The sequence below is a fragment of the Lemur catta genome, chromosome 1 (assembly GCF_020740605.2).
Source record: "Lemur catta isolate mLemCat1 chromosome 1, mLemCat1.pri, whole genome shotgun sequence".
Classification (NCBI taxonomy): Eukaryota; Metazoa; Chordata; class Mammalia; order Primates; family Lemuridae; genus Lemur; species Lemur catta.
In genome coordinates, this window is record NC_059128.1 from 127,045,617 (window position 1) to 127,062,886 (window position 17,270).

The 17,270-nt window shown below is 37.9% G+C and overlaps 1 protein-coding gene across 2 annotated transcripts in view; it reads left to right on the forward strand.

Annotated features, from left to right (window-relative positions):
• Nucleotides 1-17,270, forward strand: part of PRPF18 (pre-mRNA processing factor 18) — a 41,373-nt gene that overhangs the window by 18,096 nt on the left and 6,007 nt on the right. For both annotated transcript variants that reach the window (XM_045533719.1, XM_045533726.1), the window contains 4 exons: nucleotides 632-700; nucleotides 2,091-2,231; nucleotides 2,363-2,434; nucleotides 4,723-4,878. In XM_045533719.1, the coding sequence (XP_045389675.1) occupies nucleotides 632-700; nucleotides 2,091-2,231; nucleotides 2,363-2,434; nucleotides 4,723-4,878 (438 nt within the window). The remainder of the gene's footprint in view (nucleotides 1-631; nucleotides 701-2,090; nucleotides 2,232-2,362; nucleotides 2,435-4,722; nucleotides 4,879-17,270) is intronic.

The window sequence follows — 17,270 nt, forward strand, 5'->3', positions numbered from 1 at the left end:
TGTGAAAAAAATATGGCTTGGTTTTAAGTTCTTAATGCTTAATGAAGCATAAACTGTTACTTTCCTGTTTCTTTTCATTCCTGGCTCTTACACATGTCGCTGTCTCTCTGAGATCATAGTTGAGGAGGATGTCATTTTAATCCCCTTCCTTCTCCAACATCTATGTATGGTTCCTCAATTTGACTACAATAACTGGTGTGGGCAACCACTTGTGGGCTTTTTTCTTTCTTTCTTTTTTTTTCCTCGTAGTTTTATTGAGATTCACATACCATACAATTTGTCCATTTAATGTGTGCAACTCAGTGATTTTTAATACATTCACAAGGGTAGTGCCACCATCATGATCTAATTTTAGAACATTTTTGCTCCCCACGCAAAAGAAATGTCATAGCCATTAGCAGTCACTCCCTTCACCCCTCCTTGTCTTTTGATTCATAAAAAATAACATGCTGTCTAAATTTAAATGACAAATCAGCACTTTTTTTTTAAACTTATCTAGAAAATCCATGAGGTTTTCAAATAAAAATTGAACAGCTTATGTGACAAAGAGCCACGTGTAGACTGGTGTTGATCATACATATTCAGCTGTTCTCGGTGCTAATGAACAGAAGCATTCTTGCTCTTTCTTCAGGCCCTTGGGGAGTCCTTAGGGAAAGGCGATGATCACAAAGACATGGACATCATCACCAAATTCTTAAAGGTGAGTATCTTAGGCTAAGGAAGGGAGAACGTTTTGGATGCTTAAGATCTCTTCTTATACTTTTGGATTATCAAGGGTTAAAGTCTGGAAAGGGAAACCTTCAGTAAACTTTCTTGTACATGCACTGTTTATGATATCACTGTGTACTTGGATATAGCAGTTAATGAAAGGAAATGTATATTTACTTTCCTCGTGGCATATTTTTTTTAAAGCTAGCTTATTAATGTAAACACAGAAAAGAATCACAACAGCAGATTGGACAAGAAGTTTGGGGAATTTCTTTTTTTTTTTTTCTTTAAACACCCTAGGAAGGAGTGCGATGGAGGTTTCCAGAAGCTGTTTTGAGAGGCTGATGACAATAAGGAAAGGAAGTAGGTGGAAAGACATTGGCAGTGAAAACAAGTAACTGCATCTGCAACCTTTGAGGGTGTTCATTTCTTCAGGTCTATAGATCGCTGCCTGTTTTTTACTATGATATGCTAATTCCACCTTTCTTCTCAGCATTTCTCTCTTTAGTGGTTTAGGTAGGGTGGGCAAATCCCAAATTCATTTTTAACATTTACTTGCAAACTGTGCTCAGGCTAAGAGATTTGAATGCACAAAATGCTTTTACTTAATGTGCAGTTTAATACTACATACTAGTCATCAAGATCTGAATACATCGAGGATATGGCATGGAACCAGACCGGGCATGGGAACTAGTAGAACCGGAGTATCCTCTTGGAATGATGGCTCTCCTTATGTAGCATACTCAGGGGTACGTCCTCCTCAGCCTTCTCTGTTACTGGCTTCTAGAGAAGTGCTCTTTATGCAGTTAAACCCAAGGGGCCCTGGGGTAGTTTTCTGGGGCTAGGGGGGAGAGGTGCGAGGAATTCATGGTTTCTTTTTATTTCTGTTCCTTTTTTTCCTTTCTTGTTTAGTCAGGTGCTTTAGTGGGAATTTTAAATTGAGTTTTGGTCTCTACTGCATAAGTAGAAAGTCCAAATACTATAACTTGGAAGACCGATTAAATGTCATAGTGCGTATGATATTGTGGATGATAAGGCTAGGTTGGTTTAATGTTATGTAATAGAAGTACAAGTAAAAGTTTATTTCTATCAAATAGCTATGAAATTTGATAGTTCTTTTTTTGAGGGGGAGGAATGGATTATCTTGAGCTAGGAATATATATAGACTAGGGAAGTTTGTCCCTTGCCAAAGGCACTACTTCGTAAAATATACACGACAACTTAAACAGAAATAGCTCATGAATTAAATATTATGTGACGATATTTTAATCAAGACATTTACTTTAAGGATGATGGTATTATGTTTTGTGCGTTCTAGAGCTTTTAAACGTACTGAACCACTGGGTGGCGTTGTAGTCTAAATTTACCCATTCTTTCAACAGTTTCTTCTTGGCGTTTGGGCTAAAGAATTGAATGCCAGAGAAGATTATGTGAAACGCAGTGTGCAGGGTAAACTGAACAGTGCTACTCAGAAGCAGACTGAGTCCTACCTCAGACCACTTTTCAGAAAGCTACGGAAAAGGGTGAGGCCTCTTGGAAAATGCTTTTTTTAGCTGACTTTTTAAAAATAGAATATATAGATTTAGAATTTTTGCAGTTTGTTTTTCACTACACATAGTAGCTTCTAAAATTAGTCATTTTTTTTCTTTTCCAGAATCTTCCTGCTGATATTAAAGAATCAATAACAGATATTATTAAATTCATGTTGCAGAGAGAATATGTGAAGGTACAGTACCATGTTGTACATTGAAATTGTTACTAGCATATCTAGGTTATGTACATAATATAAGGTTTATTTGGGATGGGAGGGTTTTACATAGTAGATTTAAGAATAAATGTGAAATGAGCTAGTAGTGAAAAGTTTTATTTTCTATTGTATTTGTCAGCTTTATTGTGAGGCATTGAATAACAGACCTTGGGGACTACACTGTATTTTCTTAGTCATTCTTAAAGTAGGCCTAAAGGTTCTTCAGAACATGAACTATATATAGGTAGTGTTCGTTTTATGAATGGGGTTGAATTTTGAAGTGTGTAACTGATTGATTATGGCGTGGAACAAATTTTCCCATAGAAACAATGTTATAAATTAGTTTCCCAGGCCAACTATGAAAGTCTGTGTAATCTGTAATATAACATAGCTATTGTGCTGATGATACCACGTATCGTCTTTGTAATTGTTTCTGTGGGAAGATGGTCCAAGTAAGCCCTCCAGTTCTCTATTTCAGTACTACAACAATAGTATACCCCATGCAGGGAAAGACTTTTCTCCCTTGTTCCAGTCTCTTCTCTCCTGAATGGGCTCTGGGAGGAGGCTGCAGAGGGAAAGGGCTCTGGTGGCCAGGGCTCCTGGGGTAGAGTTTAGAAAGCAGAGGGTGGAGGACTGTCCATTGGTGGAGGGGAACGAGAAGAGAAGGGCACAATGCACCCATAGTGGGGATTCACGATAGGACAGAATTTGAGGAGGCTTCTTGTTCCTGTGCCTCCCTAGAGACTAGGAGTGGAGCATTTCAGTGCAGCCATCGCAGTGACAGTGACAGAGCAGTAGAAAGGTGGAAATGGCATCACTTATTCGGTGCTGTGAGTATTTGTATACTGATGGGAGGAAGGGATGCTGGCATCCCTGGGTGACTGGATGGTTTGCTTGATCAGAGCCTCAGCTGATGAAGCTAATGTAGTGATTTTACTCCTTGTAAGAGCCGGTCAGTGTTCTTAAAGAAAATATTTTTGCCTTATGGTTATAAATTTTCTTAGTTTCTGTCAGTTGCACGATTCTTACTGGGCATGATTGCGTTGAAATGGATGGACAAGGTCACCACCACTGCAGAAAGAGTACAAACCACCTGCCTGCTAGAGTGGACGCCTTTGCTCTTCTTACTTTTTCTCATGGTCTTGTATCAGACCTGGGTGCAAGCTTATTTTGCATAAACTACAAAAAGAACAAAGAAATTTTAGTAACCTGTTTGGACAATTTTCTTTGGAATTTTGGGGAAACTAAATATTGGAATTTTTATCAGTTCAAGTCCAGTGTTATAATTTACACACATGAGAATCAGTGATAAATATATACGTATGCCCTTTTAATAACATTAAGCTTTATAAAATCTGTTGAGCAGAGCAAGTTCAAATTTAACTTTAGGATAGAAAATGATCTTCCAGATAACCTCAGTAGTACCTGAGTTTTTAAAAATCGGTTCTACATAGCAATCATGTAAGTGTTTGATTTTTCAAATTAAAATCTCTTTGAAGCTTGGCTTTGTAAGGTTCTCTGAAACCCTCAGGATCTTTTAGAATTTACTGTTTTTATCCTCCTCCTTTCTCACAGCTAGTCAGGCTTGGTTAAGAAAAAGAGCCATTTGTCTTCCTTGGTTTCTGTCTTAACTTTTTGTAGCTTTTCTTTCTAGGTTCTTGGCAGGTGGGAGGTTTAGGGGGGCCAAAGTGAACTGATCTCATCCTTCAGCTATTTGACTGGAGGGCCAGTATTTCCTCTCTGTTTACACATCTGTTACGGATGCTGTGTGTTCGTCCCAGCGCACAGAGCCCCTACTGCCTTCAGAGAGCTGCGGTGCTGTGCAGGGAGTAGATATCATTTTAGGTTGGATTATTAAAAACTAGTTACCCTCTGTCTTCTGCATGACCACCTATGGAGAAGACTGGGTCTAAAGGACACGGAAACTTGAATTTCTGTCAGTGCATGAAATTACCTACCTGCCAATTCCAGATTGGAAATATATTAATTTCTGACACACAGAGGCCTCAAAGGAATGTTTGTCTTTTTTGCTCATAACCTAACTTTGGTTTCTGTTTTTCGTGGACATTTGTTGTCCTGGGCAGGGCAGTCAGCTACCCCATATTTTAATCTCTTATTTGAATAACAGGAATGGTAATACTTTCAATATGCCCAAGATTTGGAAGAAGATTACATCATAAAGGGCTATGAAATACTTGAAATGACAATTTGGACCAACACAATATTTTTGCCTTTCTGATTGATTTCTTCTCAATTTTTCCTTTCAGGCGAATGATGCTTATCTTCAGATGGCCATTGGAAATGCACCTTGGCCCATTGGTGTCACTATGGTTGGTATCCATGCCAGAACTGGTCGGGAAAAGATTTTTTCCAAGCATGTTGCACATGTTTTAAATGATGAAACTCAGCGGAAATACATTCAGGTAAGCAATTTGGAAGTACAGGAATTGCCCTGGAGGTTGACATTCTCGAATTCCCAAAACTCTGAGTCTCGAGAGCAGGTGAAGAATCGTGGTAAATAGGAAATAGCATGATAGGATCCAAGTCCTCTTTTGATAAGTGCGTTTAAGAAACCTTCACTGAATAAAGTAAAAACCTCTTAACTTTTATATATGATGGAAGACAGGTTCAAGTATTGTGCTTTAATTACATTGGCACTGAATGAAACTATTGCATTTTTTTTTTTTTAAATAGAAGTGAGGTCTTGCCCTGTTGCCCAGGCTGGAATGCATTGGTGCGATCATAGCTCACTGCAACCTCAAACTCCTGGGCTAAATGGATCCTCCTGCCTCAGCCTCCTGAGTAGCTGGGACTACAGGTGTGCACGACCAGGCCTGGCTAATTTTTTAATTTTTTTGTAAAGACAGGGCATTGCTATGTTGCCAGGCTTGTTTTGAACTCCTGGGCTCAAGCAATCCTCCCACCTCGGCATCCCAAAGTGCTGGGATTGTAGGTATGAGCCACCAATGCCCAACATTTTACTTTTTTTAAAAAAACATACATTAGCAAGTAAAACTTGAGCTAGTCCAAAAAATTTGACATATATATAAAAGCTCTCAAATTGGGAGTTTAGTGAAGAGTGACCAATTTAGAGTACTTTACAATAAATCTTGATTTGTTGTTTTCAAGATGGGTCTAACATCTATTAGGCTAAATAGGTATGGAGAGTAAAGACTTGGCTTTACTGCATATAATCATTTTTAAGTAGCACATAACAATACATCTTTAGTCATGTCAAGTGTTTATAGTTTATTTTCTTAAAGTTATGCATGTCTCACGTAAACTTGCTTGCATTATTGTTGGGCTAAACTTTTCTCTTTAGTGGGGAAAAAAATCAACTATAATCTAGCCCTTGCCAAATTGTCATAAATGCCAGACTCTGTCTGTATAATGACTTTTGCTGGATGTTAATTCTAAGACATGAAGATGATACTCGGGAAGTTTACTTAAAATTCAAAGTTCACTGAAAATGCATAAAGTGCTTCCAGATTTCGTGCCAGAGAACAGTCATTACCGTATTCATGAATTATCTTTTTATTTGTATTTCAGTTCCAAGTGCTGAATGTTAATTTGTGTCATGCTTTATGCCTTATTCACATATATTAGCATTTTAAAATATGTTTTCAATCTGACTTCCTAATGTGAACTGTAGACTTTATAGAGTTCAAATATACTTCTGGAAACCCAAGCACATTTCCATTTCTTAATAACCACCAGTGACTTTTATTAAAGGCAAAAGTTTTTTGAGGGGGAAAAAGTGTTGTTTGGCTGTAACAATAGAAAACAGTTCTCAAGGATTAAATTTGTTAATTGTGTTTGTGTATACTGTGGCCAAAGCTATAGAATGTAAAAGTCCATGTGATTTTAGATAAATTGTCTTAAAGCATTTCCTTTTGTAAACAATGGTTTGATTTCCATCCCACCCCATACACTGATTTTCCTTTTTAAAGTATACCTAGTGTTTATTCAAGATTTCTGGTTTATTTTGGAAGCTACATAGTGACCTTTCCTTCCTCCCTTGTTCTTCCCTTAACTGTTCTCTTCCCATTAAAAAGAATTCTCCTTTTTTCTCCCAAAGTGATTAGGGAAAATTGGTGAGCACATTGTATCTGAAGTTTATTGATATAGACCCAGTAATGTTCTTGTGGATAGGGCACAGTCAGGTGAACTCATATCATAGCTCCTCGACAGAGGGAAGCCATGGAGCACTGAATGAATAATGGACCCACATCTCTGTGTGGGTGCTGGTGACATATGTCCCAGGGTCTTAGTGACCTCAGTGCTATCCTGTGCAACATTTTTATGACAGACTTGGGTGACTATACAGAGAGATGGGTTTATCAGGTTTGCAGACAAGAAACTAGAAGGGATAAGGATGCGTATTTGGGTGGAAAAGAAGTTGATACTCCAGAAGTTCTTGACAGACCAGAGAGAAAGGCAGATTCTAAAAATACAATATTTAGCAAGGATGACCATAAGAAAATTTGGATCCATAACCCACTTGTTTAAGTATACAATTTCAGCAGTGGGTATAAGAAAGAATTAGGGAATTTAGTGGACTAAATTAAACACAATAAAGTTGGTAGTATGATATGGCCACCAGAAAGGCTAGTGATAGCTTATGCTCCATTATTGGACCTAATAATTTAGTGTAGGCTCCACAGGGCAAGAACATAGTTCACTGTTGTACCCCTACAATCCAAAACAATGTCTGGCTCCTGGCAGGTGCTCAATAAATATTTGCTGATTGAATGACTGCTCTATAGAACAAGAGAGGTGACAGTCATGTTCTTTTTCTAGTCCTTGGGATTTGGTGGAAATCTGGGCAAGAGGTCCTTAGATAATGGTAGAACTTTGTGGTAGAAGAGGATTAAACTTGTTCTATACAGTTAAGGACCAATTAAAGTCTAAGTGGACAGATTTTGGGTCAGTGTAAAGAAAAGCTTTTTAAAAAAATTGTATTTCATAGTAATTATAGATTCACAAGAAGTTGCAAAAATAATATGAAGATGTTTTTTAATAGGCAGAACTGTCCCCAAGTAGGAACAGAGCTGGCTTGGAAGATGGGGGAGATAGCTGTCTGCAAACACTGAGTTAACTATTGCCATTTTGGCCCTTCTGGCCTTCAAATTTCTGGTTCTTCTCTGCCATTTCCCTACAGGCCATTGCTTAAACCTAAAGTTATGCAACTCACATGCCCACAAGAGTCAGTCAGATAACAGGAAACCTCTGGCCTTCTGTCTATCTTCTGTTTTCCTACTTTTTATACAGACACAAATAGAGGCAGCATTTCATTTTCCTCAACTCTGCTATAAGAAAAATGAACAATGCAAACACAATGTTAAGTGTCAGCTTATGTTTTTACGCCTTTCCCGTTGGAGTCATTTAAACTCATTCTTTCCCTATGGGAATATGTTTCCAATGTTGCTGAGTCATCGTCATCGTCTTTTTTTTTTTTTTTTTTTTTTTTTAACTAGAAGCTAAGATCTTGGGTTTTAGAAAAATGTGCTCTCCTATTTTTAAAATATTGGCACCACATTAAAAAAATTAACATTATTAACATTATATAACGCTAAATAAAATGCCAGTTTGTGACCTGTGTCTTAAACCTATAGTTAGCTCAAGAAAAAGTATGCTGCCACCTCTGTGTTAGGGTTATGTGAAATTCTTGGTTACAGTCAACTGAGTAATTTACTAAGCTGTCTTATGAATCATCCTCTTGTTACTTTGGTATCTAGGTGAGGTTGATTTGAATTATCCTAAAAAAGGTAAAATTTAAGCGTGTCATTTGAAGTTTAAGTCAGGGGTTGGCAAACTTCTTAAAGGGTCAGACAGTAAGTAAATCTTGGGCTTTGTACTTCATACTGTCCCAACTACTCAGCCCTGCAGCTGTAGTGCAAAGGCAGCTATACTGGGCTGGGTTCCGGCAAAACTCCATTTTTAAAAGGCGCAAGTGGCCTGCGACCATAGTGCGCTGACTCCTGGTGAATGTATAAACCCAAACCTTTTTTACATTCAGATATTTGCTGAGTAGGTAATTGTGAAAATCAGTTAATAGAGTAATTATTTCTTTTTAAATTGCAGTGTAATACACCTCAACAGTATAGTGCTTGACGTGTACTAACCTTAATTGTACAGCTCAATGATTCTTGATGTGTGTGATACATAGCAAGCTATAAAACAAGATCTACATCTAGAACATTTCCAGCAGGTTCCTTCATGCCTGTTCCCGCCTAAGTCCCCCATCAGGAGTAACCACTATTCTGACATGTGTCGTTATTGATTAGTTTTGCCTGTTGGACATCATGTAAATGAAAACTTGCAATGTGTGGAATAATTTTTTTTTTTTTTAGAAATACTGGTGAGAAATATGTTTTATGAAATATGGTAGAAAACAATTCAAGGGGCGGTTTTACTGGAACAGAAATTCATCTTTTGGTTTTATGCAAACCTCTGTAGAATGTAAACAGTGGAAGTTGTTTGAAGTGTTCTGTTTCTCATAAAAATTAAATACACCACAGGGAGGGTTTTCTCACCATGCAGATCAAAGGAAAGCTCTATAGCTTTGTAGCGCGCCCGCCTCAAGTCCAGGGTTAGATTGAGATTGGTGGTTTAGCTTCAGGGCCTTTGTTTATTCTGCCAAATACAGATAGAACCTTTGGCCCAGATTTTGGTAAAGCTTTTTCTACACAGATTATAGGAAGCTCTTGATTATTTAAAGACTTTATAATTCAGTCATTTCCAGACATCTCTTCAAGAAGTTCACATGTTGGGCACTCTTTACTTGTAAAGAAGAGAAGGAAGGTAAACAGGAGAAGGAAAATGAGGTGAAATACACATCAGGTAGCTGTTGGCCTTTGGAACTGCGCTCACCCTTCCTTACTGTATTCTATGCCGTGAATCTTGACTCTTGTGGACAAAATTGGCAGACTCCCCTGCCCTCTGGCTTCCAGCTGGGGCAGGCAGTGAGAGGTACTGGAAGGCATTTTGTAGGTGGGAAAAGAACGCGTTCTGGGGTATTTGTTTCCCTGGCTTCCTTCCTGTGGGTGACTGCACCCCTCTGCCCAAGGCCATCGCTTCTCTCTGGTGGCTGTCTCCATACAGGTTCCTCTCTGGGTTCTAGGACCCATTCTCCGCCCTTCCCGTCTAGGCTTGGGCCGGCCACAGCTTCCCATGATTGCCAGTGCAAGGGTGCTGTGCTATCTCTTGTTGGTCCCAAGTCCTGCCCATTCCTTTGTAATGTCCTCGAAACTGTTACCATCAGTTTATCTAGCTTGAATGTGCTATTTGTTCTCTGCTGGTATCCTCTTTGATACTTGTGTATGAATTGATCTGTGCATTGTGTTATACACAGATTCTTTTGGGGAGGTTAGAAGATTAAGGAATATACTCTTTTAAATAATTTTTTTAAGCTTTTGCTATTACAGAAGACAAAATATCCTGTAATATTCTTCTCTGGCAAGATGTTTTCAATAACCTTCAGTTTTGTGAATTCCCTAGTAAAGGCATGATGTCAATATTTTTATGTCCATTATTTCAATCCGTATTTCAGGTTTTGGCATATTTCTTCTCTACTAGCATTTGCCAAATTTATTTGTCCATGGAACATTTGTAAATCTATGATGTATTTATGTGTTGCCCAAACTGGTGTAATAGAAACATTCATTACTGCAGTGAGTGATCACAGCTTGATCTGTATGTTGCACGCAAAACATCCTGCTTATTGGTAAATGCTCCCCTGCGTGAAGCTCAAATATACGCCACACATTTGTGGATTTAGTAGCTTTGTGCCACAGCCTGGCATTCTTGGCTATGATGAACCATTTGCTAAAGGCAAGTTAGTGCGTGATAACAGCTGTCTACCCATTTAATACTTCCCAGCCTACGAAAACAGTACATTTTTGGAGAAAAATACTGCTAGCATTTATCTTGTAATAACACCCTTTAATATCATAGAACACTAGTGTGTTTTGGAAACAGATTTTGGGGAATGCTGATCTACCCTGGGCCATGCTGCTTTCTAGCTGGTAGCTTAGTGGATGGGAAGTAGGCATTGTTTTACTTTAGGATGGTAAATCTTACATTTCTCAACCACATGGTTGAAAAAAATGCCGTATCACCCTCCACTGTGAAAGCCTGGTAGTCAAATAAATGAAATCTTCCCCCAAATTAGTTAGGGCTACGTGTTTACTTAACGTTTAAATTACTGTTTGTAATTGTAATTTGTTGTTACTTTCTGTGAAATGATGAACCTTTGAAGTGGAAATTTGTTCTCATATAGAAAACAAACATACAGATAAGTAAAAAAACAAGAGCAGCTCTGTGTCTTCTACCATAAGCTATGTAAGTGGTTTGGGTTAGTCCCAAGCTATCAGTTTTCTTTAATTTTTCGAATAAGTCATTCAGATACTGAAGTTTTTAATACATTTAATACTTGCAGTGGGGCTTTTCATTAGAAGCAGTGTGTAGTTACCTTCCTCTGCCATCATCTCAAGTGGCTAGACCCAGATCAGTTATTTAAAAGTCAAGAATGCTTTATTTAGATGAATTCAATTTTAATGAAATACTTGTGTGAAAGGAATTCCTGTAGACGACGTTTAAAATATTGGCCTTTTTTGTGCATGACTGCAGATGTTGGTTGAAATTATAGAAATTAACTTATAAGCAGTAAGTACACATTTTGTGAGCATCACATTTCAGGTCAAATGAGCATTCCCTTAGTCTGAAGTTAGGATTAATTTTTAATTTAAGTATTGCATGTTAATTCATTACTTGATTAGAACTTTCACAGTTCATAACGGAATTTTAAATAGGTGGAAAATGTCACTCATCCCTTATTCTTCTCATTCTTGGGATGTACCACTAAATGGATCTATGCTTTCATCTTTAAGACTTTGTCTTATAGTATAGATTAGTGATGACAAATACAGAAATAATTGATTTAATAAAATGTCTTTATACTTCAGTAAAAAGATTACTTATAAACCAAAAATATCTTTTTCATGTTCTATTAACTAATGATAGAAAAGAAAAGACAAATCCAGGTGAACAATTGTAATTGTACCTTGGTTTGGTTTTTATAAGTTTTTGTTTTCTGCAATAATAAAAAAAATTTCAGGTTTTTTAGAGGATGCAGGTTGATTGTTTTAATGATCCATTGATTTCTCTGGATATAAACAACTCTCATTATCCAGGACCAGGATATGTATCCGGTATCACAGGCTGTGATACACCAAACTGTATCTATATTTGATATTTTTATACCATATCTAGAATATTCTATATTGCTTCCAATTAAACTTAATTGTAGTAATATACACGTAACATAAAATTTGCCATCTTAACCATTTTTAAGTGTATAGTCCACCAATTAGACTTTTAAATGCAGACCATTTTCCTAAAAACATTGATTTTGAAAAATCAATATAGCTAAATATTGTGTGGGAGAAAGTCATTAAGAAGTCATTCAGTTTCTATGGTAGAATCTGGAAAGGCTCAGGACATGGGGCTATTAGTCATTTCGAAAAGCCCAGGCCATGAGAGGGGCTGAAAACAGAGTGATTGAGAATTAGGATGATTAGTCCAGGGCTTGCTTCTCAGCCCTGCACAAGTAGGGCTCCCCATCCTTCTTCCACTGTAGCAGAAGATGGGTTTACTTTCTGAGAGATTTGTACTAAGGCAGAGTGAGATGCAATACTGAAAATGAGAATTAAGTGGAAGTCTATATATTGGCAAATGAGACCTCTAATTCCTGTTCTCTGCTGGATTCCTCTGATGCTGGCAGGCAGGCTTTTACTCCATCCTACTCAGGACGTTGGAGGGTTCTTCTCTGTGAAACTGACCCAAGAGAAAAGATCTGAATTACTAACACTTAGTGTTCCTCCAATGAAAACCTGAGCTTGCTGCCATAGCATCCTCAAATGAAGTCCTATTGATGAGCCTGGCCCATTCAGGGAGTTTGCATTTAGCTGTGTAGTGCCTTACTCATCAGCGTGAATATTCTCCTAAGAGTCATCAGACATGAAGACAGAGACCAAAATAAACACACAGAAAAGGAATTCAGAGAAAAAGAATTATACAGGGAACAGAAAAAAATTCATTTAAAAACTATAATTAATACCTTATCCTTAGATAAAGTTGTAGCCGTGAAATAGGAGTACTATGCTACAAAAAAAAAAAAATCACAATGAACCCTTAAAAATTGAACATTATAGTAGAAACTTAAAAATTAAGTGAGAGGGTCTGAAGATAAAGTTGAGGAAATATTGAACCTAGGAAAGATAAGAAAATGAGTCAGTCTATAAGGTTTGTAGCTGTTCGAATTCCAGAAAAGAACAACAGAAATTGGAAGGTAGGGAATAAAGAATTAATGCAAGAAAACTTTCCAGAGCTGATGGACACTAGTTTCTAGAATGAAGAGTACAGTTAAGACAGAGCAAATGAATAGGAAAAGCCTCACATCAAGGCATGATATAATGCAAGGCCAAGGCTAAAGGGAAGAAGTGCTTCAGAGAAAAGAAATAGGTCAGTTACAAAGGCTCAGAAATTAAAATGCCATCTTCTCACTAACAGTACTAGAAGCTAGAAGACAGCAGAGCAGTACCTTGCAATAGCTAGGGAAATAATTTCCAGCTCAGAATTCTCTTCCCATATGAACTATCAGATCAAGGGAGAATATAGGCTAATGAAGTTTTCTGACAGGTAAAGTCTCAAAAATGTGACCTCACATGTACGCCTTCTCTGACATTGTCGTCATAGTCAGCGCTTACACGTAGTGCTTACACTGGGCTTAACTTCATCACATACAGCAACACTATGAGATGGAGACTACCATTTTTCTGTTTATGGGTGGGGAAACCGAGGCACAGAGAAGCAAGGTCTCAAGGCCACACAGCTAGTCAGTGGTGCAATTGGGATTTGTACCGGGGAAGTCTTGACTCCACTGTGTTATGCTAGCTCTGCTTGAGGATGTCCTCCACCCGAAAACATCCGGGAACTGGGTGGGATCCAGCACAGAGCAAGGTGAGAGGAACTCCCAGCTGAGCGGTGAAGGGAGTGGTCGCAGTACAAGTAGGTCTGGACTGGAGCAGACGGACAGAGGGCTCCAGGAAGGAATGGCAAAGGTTACATTACCTGGGGTGTTTGGTCATATTGAGAGTAGTCTCACTGTTGGAGAATGGAGTAGACAAGCCAAAAAGTGGGGGAAAAATAAACTGTGAAAGGAGAGGTCATCATAATACAAGATGTGGCTCTGCTTTGAATGATACTTGTGTTGCCTTTATGAGGTAAGCCCTGGATTTCACTACCCAAAGAACTGTGATCTGGGGAGAGAAAGGGCCTTTTAAGGGTGCGTGTGCGCATATGTGGGGCCAGTGGGCGTGGTGTGACAATACTCAGCCTTCATAGGGGCAGGTCAGTCGATCATACCTGAAACAGAAAAACCAAGCACTGTCAGTGTCATATTTAGGAATATGGCAGTAAGTACCAGAGGAAACACTTAAAAGATTGGAAAATAGTTGCCTCTAGGGAGGTGGAAAGAGTGAGGCAGAGGACTGCTATTATGTTAGAAGAATTGTGTGATATTAGCTCTGGTTCACAGAGTCAGAGCCAAAGTCCTTCTGGTCCTCCCACACGTCCCCTGCACCCTCCCTTGCTTTATCTTCTCCACAGCACTCATTCATCATTTAACCTTATTATTATTATTTTTTTTTTACAAATTGTGTTTCTTGTCTTGCTTCCCTTACTAGCATATAATCCCAGTGAGGGTGAGGATTTTTTCTGGTTTGTTCCCAACTGTATTCCTAGAGCCCAGGACAGTGCCTGGCACATAGTAGGCACTGAATAAATATTCATTAAATAAATGTATTGCCTTTATAAAAATAAAATGTTGATTAAAAATGCCACCTGTTTTTAAGCGATTTGCATGCAGTAAGCTGAGCTAAGCAGCTCATTGTTTTCCTGGCATAAGCAATTTGAAACTAAAACCCGGCGGGCTCTAATTGAGACTGTTTGTTTCCATTTGGGGAAACAGCCATGTGCTGTCCTGAGACAGCACCTTGACAAATCTGTGCTATGTCCTATCCATCCTTACTGCAAAAATGTATTGTAATGCGCCGGGTAACTATTTACGACTCAAACTGTTGAGCTTCACAACTTTTTGGCAGCTAAGATGTCAGGCACAATACTGATATATATTTTTAAATCATAGAATTTGGTTAGTGAGTATAAATAAGCATCACAAGTGTCTTCTGTGAGGAGCACGCCCCTAAAATTCCAGTTTTTATAGCGTAAGGAAAATCACCTCCAGCAGCCTTACCGTCAGTTTACCTTTTACTTGCTCCTAACGGTTCTTACTGCGTTTGCTGTGACTAAAGCTATTTGTATTTCATCAGGGTGTTCTTTTTCCTCCTTTTGCCTCTTCTCACCTATTCCTCCAGGAAACTTAAGATGCCAAATTAGTGATTTCACCTGTATTTCCATGGCTACAGTTCAGTTCTCACATACATGATTAGAATTCACAGCAGGAGAAAGCTAGGCTACGGGAAGGAATGGTCTTTATCCTAAAGCAGATACCTGATTAGCACAGAGAACAAAAAAAATGAGTAGCACAGCAAATTACATGTTCTTGTTTTGCACTGCCTGCAGAATTATTTCTTCTTCGAAATCAGCTGAAAGCCAACCTCCCTCCACACCATTAATGCTTAAAGAGCGTAATATAAGCAATTCTTGAATCCACAAAGGACTTTCAGTAAAATATTTCAAAAATCATGTTTCTCTGATGTTGAATCCGTTAGAATATAGCTGAATTCATAGAAGTATAGGTGTCCCTCAATATCCTCTGAGAATTGGTTCAGGAATCCCTACAGATGGCAGACTCCACAGATACTCAAGTTTCTGGTATGAGATGGCCTAGCATTTGTATATAGTTTATGCATGCATTCTCTCATACACTTTAAATCATCTCTAGATTACTTATAATATCTCAGTCAATGTAAATGCTGTGTAAGTAGTTGTTATACTATATTGATTTTTAATTTTATTTTTTATTGTTTCCAAATATTTTCAATCCACGGTTGGTTGAATCTGTGAGCATGTAACCCATGGATATTCAGAAGCGACTGTGATTTATATTTGTATTGTCTACTTATGAGGCTAAAGAGATTTTGCAGGGATTTTTTTGTTGCCATTTTGTTTTGTTTTTGGTGATTTCACTGAGCTTAAGAGCTGTTTGAATACTTAGGTAATTACAGAATAAGAGTCATAAATACTTGATGTTTTACATACCTGTGTTACATTAGCATACATTTTGAGGCAATTTTTCATGCTTCCTCCCCAGATTTCGAGATGTTCTCTTCTGTTATTGGGTTGTATAATTGTGGCCACATACTCTGCTCTTCCCACTGGGTCATAGTGGGATAGCTCTTATTTAGTGACCAGATGATACTTCAGTGTATCATTTTAAAGGAAGAAAAGGAATTTGGGGGGAATACTAGTTAACTAGCAGGCAGTGTGCACTTTCATATTCAATATCTGATTTTATTCTAGGCCCAAACATAGCCTTTGGCCTGTGAAAATAGGATTTCATTGTTCTGGTTATTTTTGTGAACCTATGGTGGGAAACCCTAAGATAATTTGTGCCAAAAGTTACTTTGTAAATGAGGAAATTTGTAGGTTGATAGATCAGACAGTTCATAGGATTCATTGCTGGTTACAAACTCTTCCCAAGATTGTTTTGGAGAGAGATCTGTAGGGGCATCTTGCCCTTGTCCCTGGCCTGCTTGCAAAGGATATTGGGTATTTGGATAATGACTTAGAGGACCTGTTTACTCACTGCTGGATGACAAAGCTAAGAAGAATAACTAAAAACTAAATGTCACCTAAGGATTTTAAAAGATCACAGACCAAAGGATGAATTGAAAGAGACTGAATGAAATTTAATAGTGATAGTTCTTGTCATGAGTTTTTCACTATAAAGTTAAACACTGAAGAAGAACTGGCCAAATTGCAGAAGAGATAGAAAGCATTTGAATTTTGTGAGATCAAGGGGAATTAGCTGTGTGTATTGTAGTTGTCCAAAAAGAGTCAAAGGTTTATGGTTACAGATGCCCAAAGTCTAGAGCAAAGGTGTGTAGTCACTGCTTCTACTAAATTCTGCAAGAATGGCTAGGTTACATTTGGAGTGTTAGACTTAGTTTTTACTGTTATGTTAAAGTGCTTTATTGTGTGATATTTGTACATACAAAAGAATACATGTAAACAAAAATTACAAATTATAAATAATAAAATGAATATCCAAAAGCCTTATTCCCAGCTTAAAAACTACAACATCTGGAAGACCACTGAATCTCTTGTTTTCCTCCTCTACCCCAGAAGTAACCATTATCCTATATTTCTCTTTTTCATTTTCTTGCTTTTCAAAAACAGTTCTACCATGTTATGTGTGTATTTCTAAGCAATATATATTTTTTACTTGTTTTCGAATCTTATTAAAATGGTATAATAGTGTATGTAGTAATAGTTCAATGCTTTTTATAGTCAACATTGTTTCTAAGATTCATATGTATTGGCCTTTCTCAACCAGAGTTCCTTATCTGGACCGTAGAACACAGAAAATAATTCGAGTGGCTATTTTCTCAATTCTCCCAAGGGTGATAACATAAGTGATCCTTGAAACGTTAGATGCCTAGGAGAGAAGTTACCTCATTACATACAATGGATGCTTTATGCTGAGCAGATTAGAGCTTAATTCTCTATTGGAACCTGGTTGAGACTCATTGAATTGTTACATGCAGCTATAGTTAATTCATTTTTACTG